The 9,963-nt window shown below is 40.3% G+C and overlaps 1 protein-coding gene across 2 annotated transcripts; it reads right to left on the reverse strand.

The window, feature by feature from the left end:
• Nucleotides 1-276: 276 nt before the first annotated feature.
• On the reverse strand, nt 277-6,144 carry smpdl3b (sphingomyelin phosphodiesterase acid like 3B). 2 transcript variants are annotated; one of them, XM_031791503.1, is made up of 9 exons: nt 5,953-6,144; nt 5,306-5,471; nt 4,928-5,141; nt 4,617-4,714; nt 4,353-4,496; nt 3,697-3,866; nt 3,256-3,436; nt 2,868-3,001; nt 277-1,673 (listed from the first exon to the last, which is right to left on the reverse strand). In XM_031791503.1, the coding sequence occupies exons 2-9, from the start codon at nt 5,445-5,447 to the stop codon at nt 1,311-1,313; spliced, it is 1,446 nt and encodes a 481-aa protein (XP_031647363.1). In that variant the 5' UTR covers nt 5,448-5,471; nt 5,953-6,144; the 3' UTR covers nt 277-1,310. The 2 variants fall into 2 exon arrangements, with proteins under 2 accessions (XP_031647363.1, XP_020365048.1); XM_020509459.2 differs by lacking the exon at nt 5,953-6,144 and adding an exon at nt 5,611-5,753 and having other exon boundaries at nt 784-1,673.
• Between the last annotated feature and the right edge of the window lie 3,819 nt (nt 6,145-9,963).

Here is a 9,963-nt window from a genome sequence, read left to right on the forward strand (position 1 = left end):
GGGCACAATGGCCACTTTGGCTGCAAAAGGCATGGATTTTTTTAGAGGGCGTTATGGCGACACAAGGGGGATGCCGCCGAGAAACTTGAGGCATGGTGAGTGAATGAGAGCTTGAAGAAGTGTGTGCAGCCTGCACAAGAAACAAATCATGCCTTTCATGTCACTTTTTTTCAAATCATCATTAGTCGCATCATGCAGCCTTTAGAATGTATTAATCTAAACATATAGCCCAAGGTTTGTAACAACTAAAATTGCATAAATAATTTAGAGTTAAGCATATAGGAGGACATGTTTATTAACCGCTCGACAGAATAGCTGCATGTGCGGACTTCCTTGGAAATATTTGAGAAAATATCCTTTCTGTTTTATTCAGCCATGTTCAATTGTATTCTTCATAATAATAATAATAAAACTATAAATAAAATAATAATAAAACATAATGCCACGATATTCTAAGAAAATCTTGTCTGCTAAATGAACTACAGCCATATTAGTGCCAAACATAAGGACAAAATAGACTACATTTTCTTCATATCATGCTTCTTTAGACTAGAATAAATAGTGGATTTATTGTGATGGTGTAGGCTACATATATATACATTTAATTGACTTGTGTAAATCTTCCAAAGGTCTGCATCAGTGGCTTGTAGGCTATGCCTGGAAGCCAGGAGATAAACCCATTTATGTTAATTAATGGTCAGTTACCGTGAGACGGCAGTTATTTGCTTGACTATCACCGGCTGACAATTTCATGACCGCCACAGCCCTAGGTCCAACTCGATCTTCAAAAGATTAATAAGTGATTTATTCAAATAGGGACTATATAAAAAGAAATTCAAATGAAACCATTGATCATTCTCGCTACAGTCTACCACAAAGGATGGGCCTCTCTAGAGTATCAAAAAGATTTTCCGGTGGTAGAAATTACACCGATTAACATGAGTTAAAATAAGTCACAAAAAGAGTTTTGAAATCAAAGGTCTTCCTATTAAACCATTTTCTTCTACATTTTCACAGCATAACGTACTTTAACAAGCGTGGTACATGACTGAAATTGAGATGCACAGACTGGAAAATGCCGCATGCAGTCAATCTGTGAATTCTGATTGCTATATTCAAAAAGAGGCATTCTTGACAGATCTTAAGTTAGAAAAGGATACATTCATCTATCTGATTAAATCAATCAAGGTAAATGTCCTTAAATCGCAACATTTGGGAGAAGGACTCCATGGATTGGAGCAGCCGTTCAGTCCTTTCATTGTAGGCAACCAGTAGTAATGGGTCCATATGTTTGGTGCACATTGAGATCATTAACAGCTTGCCCAGACTATACTGATCACCACAGAGAGAACTGACAACATGGCAACACCAGTCGATGATGCCCTCTCTTTCTCCAGACAATGCTCGTACCTCTCAAAGTCTACCTCTCTAGCAGCACACACGTGGTCAACTCGGCAGTCACTGTTGCATTCTGTCAGGTCGTAGTTGACTGAGTTGAACTCGTAGTACTTCTGCAGGTAGCAGCGGTCGCTGGCCATGCGCTCTACGGCCTGGTGCATGGAGGCCGGGGAGGCATCAGGCACACGAAAGCTCTCAGTGAAGCGGTACTCTTTCTCCCAGCGTGCCTGGGCCACGTTGGCATGGGTCAGGTTCAGGTAGTAGGTCACCATGTCCTGTGGGTTGAGAGACAGATTGGAGACACTAATACCTTTTTCACACTACTGAGTCTAGTTTAGTGAAGTCAAGTCCGAATTGATTTAAAGTGTGTTTTACATGGGTCACTCACAACACACATTACATCATTAAAAATCAAATCAAATCAAATGTATTTGTCACATACACATGTGATAGCAATAGGGAACAGCATTGAAGTAAGGGGAACAGCATTGAAGTAAGGGGAACAATGTGGAAAAGAGAGAAGCCATGGCACCATAGTAGCAGCCTAAGCACAGAGCTGCTGTAAATGTGTAGTCATTTTAATCAGCTGTTTTGGCTAACATTGTGTGTTTATTGCTTATATCTGATGGTTTTTACCCACACATTTTGCAGATGGACTGGCAGGTCAACTATTTTTGGCTTGGCCAGCTACATTTTAGTCATTCAATTTTAGTAGACACTTTTATCCAGAGCGACTTAACGGTGCTCAAGTGCACATGGACGGATTCCTCACCTCTGGGATTCAAACCAGGGTTCTTTCGTTACTGGCCTAACGCTCTAACCGCTAGGCTGCCTGCCACCCCCTGCTAGCTGGCCATTTTTTTTACTTGAATGATGCATCTGGACACTACCAGCTTTTTTGTTGCACCTGGCTGCTTTTGAAAACCTCAATTGAGTAGTCAGCTTAATCTTGAGAGGAATAGGAGATGCAGTGGGGGAATGCAGTCAGTGCTGTGACCGACGGCTCGTTGTGGGTGCCACACATTGTGAAGGAGAACTCCAGTGGCTACATGTCCTCTACAAGACAATCTCCATCAGCCATCTCCCTGACAAATGTCATCTGATCAAGCCATGAACTGACCTTCTCCATTTTGTTTTTGCTTTTGAAGCGCCTTGACATTTTATTTTATGAAAAGCGCTGTAGAATTTTAAGAAATTATTATTATTAAAGCAGAAAATACTCCACAAAGTTGGTAGCAGCAGGGTAGCACATCCAGCACAGTTGTCGACCACATGTGTGCTGCTAGAGAGGTAGACAGGAAAGAGCAATGTGAAAAGAAACTATCTGAGCCAGCACAGTATGGTTTGGTTCGGCCCTATAGTGTTAATCAGGCAATAATGGAGGAGGCAGAGTGATAAGATTTTGTTTCTGAGCAACCATTAAATTGACAGATTTGTGGGGCTTTTAAGAAGAGTCCAACGGCTCTTACTTTGACTAGAAGAGTTTGGGTGTCATATTCAAAGACGCGGATCCCAGGGTTGTTGGCTCCGTCTATTACCCCGGGTAAGGTGGTCTTCCAGGGAGTGACACCAGGGGTAAGGAACATGGTACTGATGGGGGAACCTGGGGAAAGACAGTTGGTTAGATACTATAGATTAGAGGAACAACTACTATAAATTGGCAGCACATATACATTTTTCTCTGCATCCAATGTTTGAACAATCATGTTAAAATGTTGAATTAGCCTGGTCCCAGATATTGCAACTCTATTGCAATGTTGGCAAAAGAGCAGAAACAGATGGATCTGCCTAATGATGAATGTCTTGAGATGGTGGAACAAAGTTTGTAGTATGTGCATCTGTTAAATGACACTGCACCTTCCGAGCTGTAGAACATGCGGAAGCTGTCAGTGTGATGATGGCCGAAGAACTGTCCGATAATTAGAGAGTGATGCTTCTGGATCAGTTCTAGGTAACGTTTGTTGAAGTTGGGTCGAAACCAAGGCATATTCCGCTTCTTCTCAAAGAACCCTGGTGGAACGTGGCCAATGATGTAAACCTAAGAGAGAAATTGGTGTGGGATTGCGATTAAATCATAAAAGGATATCCTCAAAGTCTGTATGCAACATCTGCTTTTACAAGTCTCAGACAGGGCTACCTCTTCATGAGAGCTTGATTCCAAATCACCTCCACTAAATATGAAGAAAACAGGAGTATGTTATCTCTATATGTCTAACAGATGCTTGGCTTTTACTGGCAGAGTTACTAGGCACTTATCTTCTCTTGCTATTTCTTGCAACATAGAGAGCGTGGTAAGACCTTTTCTTTGTTGTTGGCAGCTTCTGTAAGAACTTGGTCTGCCCAGTTGAACTGGCCGGCTGGATCGTCAATGTTTTCTGTGACCTTGTTCTGGTCATAGTATAGGTTAGTGTTGAGGACTACAACCCTGTAACCTGGTCGGTTCAGCAGGTTCTCTGTATAGTATCCACCTATAAAGAATAAAAGGGAAAGACAATACAACTGTTTGGACTGGAGTTGACTAATTCCATTCCAGACTCCATTAACTGGTTTTCCAGACACACATTAACACTAGCCCTGAACTAAAACGTTGTTTTAATTAATTATTTCAAATGAGCATGCTTTTTAGTCCAGAAGGCTTAATCTGTGCCCCAGAAACTGGCCCCAAGTGGTATACCCCTACCCATATGCACATACTGTATTACCTCAACTACCTCGTACCCCTGCACATTGACTCAGTACTGATATTCCTTGTATATATATTATTTTTATTTTATTACTATTTCCTTTTTTTATTTAGCAAATATGTGTCTTATCTTTTAACTCTAAACTGTTGGGAATGGCTCATAAGTAAGCATTTCACTGTAAAATCTACACTTGTTGTATTCAGGGCATGTGACCAATATATATTTTTTACTTTACATGACCAGGCCTAGGCAGGATCTGTTGTAGCTTACCTGTGCGGAAGGTTGTTTGAGACTCTGGTTCCAACCAGCCCTGCCACAGCTGTGCTGTCTGTTCATAGATGTTGTTCTGGACTGGGGGTAGCTGGCTCTTCAGATGGTAGTCATGATTCCCCAGCGCTGAGTACACTTTAGTACCTGAAAGGTAACATGAGTTGATCATATGGCTTTCACAAATATATCCAAAAGGAAAACAAAATATATTTCAGTTTGGCCCAAAGTGACTTCCCCCTCAAAAGCAATGGAGGTTAGACAAACTTGGAAAAACAAGCTTTATGATGTGGGTGAGGTTGCTGATAATGGAGAGAACCTCCTCTTCTCCCAGATCCTCATTCGGGACATGCGGCGTGTCATCTCTGTGGGGCAAATGTCAGGTTGTTGTAAGGGGCCTCTTTTAGATAAAGTCAATCACATGTGTAGTTTTATATACAGTACATGGGAGCAATCCTCAATGTTCTTCAATGGAACATTTGATTTTAAGAAGGTAAATGGACAAGTAGTTACATTTACACACACACACACACACACACACACACGGGCTACATAAAATAAATGTTAGTTTGTTGTACCCTGTCCAGACGATGAAATCCGGATCTGGCAGAATGTATTTCATTGCATACACTGTGGAGTTAATAAGGTCCCATGGCGCATCGCAGAGGTAGTCTCCAAATTGTCCCGCACTGGGCACAGGACGTTTTCCACTAGAAGCACACACAAGCTCAGGATTTTCGGTGTGTTTATAGGTTGGGTCCCAGTGAATATCCGTGATGTGCCAAAAGTTTCCTGGAAAAATAAGTGCTGATGACACGCAGATAGATCGACTACAGCCTTATCGAATGGCTTTCTAACAACACATAGCTGCATTGTTTTCTATTGTTGATCAGGCTATATTAAATACATTATTTACATTGTTGAATGTATATTGTTAGGCCATTTTATGCACTCACCTGACAGCCCCAGAACTTTCCCGCATGTGAAAAGAAAACAGGACAGGAGGATTGTTCGCATCGCAGCCATAGTGACTGTCATGGGGAAGGTAGACTCACTGGACAGACGTTGCACGCCGTAATCTATGAAGTCATGACTCATGTCCCTAGTTGAATAGCCTAGTCTCTAAAATGAAAGATAAGAAACAGCTGTTTAAGGGCTGTGCTGGTTTAAGTTATACTTATTCATCTCTATATTATATTATGCCTACTAATAGACTGCATATATGGTTCAAAATATTTGTCAAAATAGGCTATAAACTTACATTTATTGTGACCTGTAGCAAATACAATTTGTAACACTAATCAACAACCAAATGTAATGTTTTCTTTTGCAATTTGGTTCCAATAAAATGGAGAGTGTGATGACCCAGCAGTAGAACATGTCCTCTGCAACAGTGACACACCCTTTTCACGACAATTCGATAAAAAGTTACTTTCGTAGTAGGTTAGGACAGCGTCCGGTTTTGTCATTTGACCGGCAGGGGAGAAGGAAGGCAGAGAGCTCTCTTGTTAGAAATTAAGTGTTGCGGTAGCTTTTGATGAAAAATAACATCAAGACAAAGCAACTGCATTATAAGTGGGATGCACTGTTAAGCGCTACATACCGTGGGGTTCGTACTGATAGTACGCAGATTGTGACAGCCGGTTAAATGGCGTCCCTTGAGAAAGCAAGAACAAGATATGTCAGGAGAAGTGCAGTATTATCATAAGATGTATACTTGGAATACGGAGGGGGAAAGAGAGGCAGAGGAGGTCTGAGAGAGGGAGGAAGGTGGTGAGCTTGAATCTGTGAAAAATGGCTGAAAAAAATGGAGATGGTTTGCTAAAGAAGAATGGTAGAAAGTGTAAGCAGAGTGCGCTGAAGTCAGGAGGAGAAATGGAAGTGAATGAGGGTGAAGTATCGGAGGTGGTAGGTGTGGTGAAGTTCTCAGAGCCCGAGGCTTGCACCGAGGGACAGGATAAAGATAAGACTGACACTAGGAGTAAAGTTTTTAGAAAAAGTGGACCCTTGCCTTTTGGCTGATCCATTTGTGGTTTCATAGTGGGTGAAAACAGAGATGGGTGCTGTGGAATTGGTGAAGGTAACCAGAAATGGTCTTGTGAGAATTGTGTTTCTGCTGGTCAGAGAGAGCAGGCACTCCGTGTTAAACGAATGGGGACAAGAGATGTGAATTGTTTTGCTGTCAAGCAAAGGGCGTGGTTACTGGGGTAGCTGTAAATGTGATAGTTAACCAATGAAAGGGAAAGATTCCCCTTCAATTTTGCTATCCCTAACCCTTTCCCAACCTTAAACTTGGTCTCCTAACCTGCTGCATAAGTTATTGTTACGGTTTTCTTCTGTCGAGAGTCGGACCAAAATGCAGCGTGGTTAATACGATACATGTTTAATGACGAAAATAAACACGACAATACAAAAACAAGAAACGGAAATTGAAAACCTATACAGCCTATCTGGTGACAATAACACAGAGACAGGAACAATCACCCACGAAACACTCAAAGAATATGGCTGCCTAATCAGAGACAACGAGAATCACCTGCCTCTGATTGAGAACCGCCTCAAGCAACCATAGACTTTGCTAGAACACCCCACTAAGCCACAATCCCAAAACCTACGAAAAACCCCCATACATAAACACAACACAAAATAAACCCATGTCACACCCTGGCCTGAATAAATAAATATAGAAAACACAAAATACTAAGACCAGGGTGTGACAGTTATCCTATCCTGCTTAGGGTGACCACATTTAAAATATGTTTGATCTTGCGGAAATCCTCCCCACACCACAGCACAGACAATGAAAGCTCTTACAATATTCAATGATGACATTTCTCTGAAACAGGCTATAGGCTACATGTGCACCACCAAGTCAGAACAGTGTATTCTAAGTTATGAGGGGAAAAGGGACCAAATTATTAGGGTGAGGCACAGTTTACTACACAATGTATACTTAGTATTACTTTCTTAGCTACAGTACACATATCTCCCTGGCATATTACATCGTTTATGTAGCAGCATACAAGACATTTTTGGACTCACCTTGTTGTTCTGTGCCCACTTCAACAGGAAGGTGGCGTGGCGGTCCTTCGTTGGAAAATTCTGTCATCAAACTTTGTCATCAAAGTCTGGCATTCTCTGGATTTATGGTGCTTTCAAGACATCTGGGAACTCTGGGGGGAAAAAACAAGGATGAATTATGATGTCAGTTATCTTCAGGTCGGAGCTCTAGAAAGATGCCTGAGTTCCCGACTTGGAATTCCGAGTTGGATGACCGTTCAGTTGTCTTGAACTCACTGAAGTCTGAGATTTCCCAGTTCCGAGTTTCCAGTGGTTTTGAACGCCGCAGAAGTCATGCTGGATTGACAGCATGGCAAATGTTGAATGTTTGTCCTTTTAAGCTTGGAAAAGAAACCATTAAACCCAACTTGGACCACACACCCACTCCACTGAATAGCAGGCTAGTAATTGCTTTGCAATGCTTGCAGTTAGCCACTGATTCCTTTCAAACCACTCAATGTTGAATTTGCGATTTACAACTTGATGTGTAATTTTTATATCCAATGGCCGATGGCCGATTATATCCAATGGCCGTTTTATCTAAAATGTATCTTCATATGACAAGGATTGGAAAGGATTTGCCAGTAGATTGTCTACTTCATGATGATGACTGCTAGCTTGCTAGCTAAGATTTTGAAAGTATGTTGACATCAGTCCAATCAAAGCTACGGTAGATATAACGCGATTTGACATAATTTTATCTTTGGCCTATGACCTTGAGCCTTCTCGGATGGGCACTTCTAATGTAACCCTATGGCAGCACTCAAGGGGCATGAATTTTCAAGCTCTCCCCTAGAGATTTCCAACCCCTACACTCCGTGTATTCAGCTGGCCGCCCCTCCACCACAGAAAGCACTGAGCTAGGCCGAAACACCTGCATTTTGGAGCTGCCTTACTCAAGAAAGCAAAAAAGAGACCATGTTTGTATGCAGCTTTATTAACTCAAAGGTTATTATTTATATTTTACATTGTTTGCAAACTGATATGTGACATGAATTAATGCCAAAATAACATGTGAAACAGGCACAAAAAAACAAACATATATACTGTATATATATTTTTGTAGCTAAACAGGTGGGGCTCAAAACAGGTCGAGCTCTGCCCACCTGCCCTGAATGACGGGTCGCCTTTGTTAATGCCCATGATTTTGGAATGAGATGTTTTACGAGCAGGTGTCCACATACTCATTTTATTTATTTATTTTTATTCAAAATACAGATCAACAATTTACATTCTTATATCATACAAAACAGAATGCAGGTATTAATAAGAAAATTCTGGAACAAATAAAAACAAAACAAAACAAAAAAATTATAGTGCAATTGTAATCACTCTGACAAAATATTATTGTAATGATTTAGGAACATTTTATTCTTGTTATTGTTCACTAGGGTTAATGTTTTAATAAAAAAATTACATTCAATCAAAGAAATGTGTAATTTTGGTATAGAATTTTGGAATTTTTGTTTTTGTATGAAGTATTTGGCAACAAGAATTTAAAAAATCACAATCCCAGTTCTGGATCAACTTTGTGATCATTACCAAAGCTAAGATGAGTTTTCATTAGTGTAGTTAGACCACTGGGAACGGCTTTGATCACAGAAATAAACTCTCTGAAAGGTATTGGAAATTCTTTCAATGTTAATGTTATAAATTGTTCATATGTGAGAACAATTCCCTTGTTGTCGAAAACATCAAGAACAAAGTCAATATTCCTCTCATGCCAGCTGGGGTAGAACACTGACTTATTCCTTCCACTTATGTCTGAATTATTCCACAAAAGAGCTTTATGTGGGGAAAAATTGTGCAGGAAACATTTTCCAGGCCATTATTAAAGCTTGTTAGTGAAACCTAGCCAATTTAGCAGGTAATCTTTCAGGAATATAATTACATTTCAGTAAAAATTGAAGACCTCCCAACTTATTAAACACATTATTTGGAATGAAATACCATATTGAATCAGTATTGATCAAACATCTTTCCAACCAGTTTATCTTGAAAGTTTATTTATGTCAACAAAATCCAACACTTCTAGACCGCCTTCAGTTCTTCTGTTAGAAAGGACAGATGTTTTTAGTTTGTGAGATTTATTTTTCCAGATGAAGTCAAGAAAGGTCTTATTGATCTCTTTAAAGTAGCATGATTTACACATAACGATAATGAGGGGTACACAAAACGAGACAGTCCCTCTGCCTTGGACAGAAGTACTCTCCCAAGTATAGAAAGATCATTCTGCTGGTGTTTTGACACTTATTGACAAGTTTAAAGGTGACGTTCTAGAATCCACATCTTCACAAAACGGGAGATGGGTCATAGTAACTGTTACACTTGACAATGCTTTTTTCAAAATGTGTAATGTATATGGACATAACTCACATGCTCCTAATAAGACCCCTTTTACCCAATTTACCAGGAAAGTACAGGATTTAAGCAACAAATACTCAGAGGCTTTTCTAATTATTTCTGGGGATTTTAATGAAACACCTGGTGCATCTGCTGATCGTTTCCCTCCTAGAACGAGTCAAAACCCTCAAAATAGCAATGTTATCACTAC

This window comes from Oncorhynchus kisutch, linkage group LG2 (assembly GCF_002021735.2).
Source record: "Oncorhynchus kisutch isolate 150728-3 linkage group LG2, Okis_V2, whole genome shotgun sequence".
Taxonomy (NCBI): domain Eukaryota; kingdom Metazoa; phylum Chordata; class Actinopteri; order Salmoniformes; family Salmonidae; genus Oncorhynchus; species Oncorhynchus kisutch.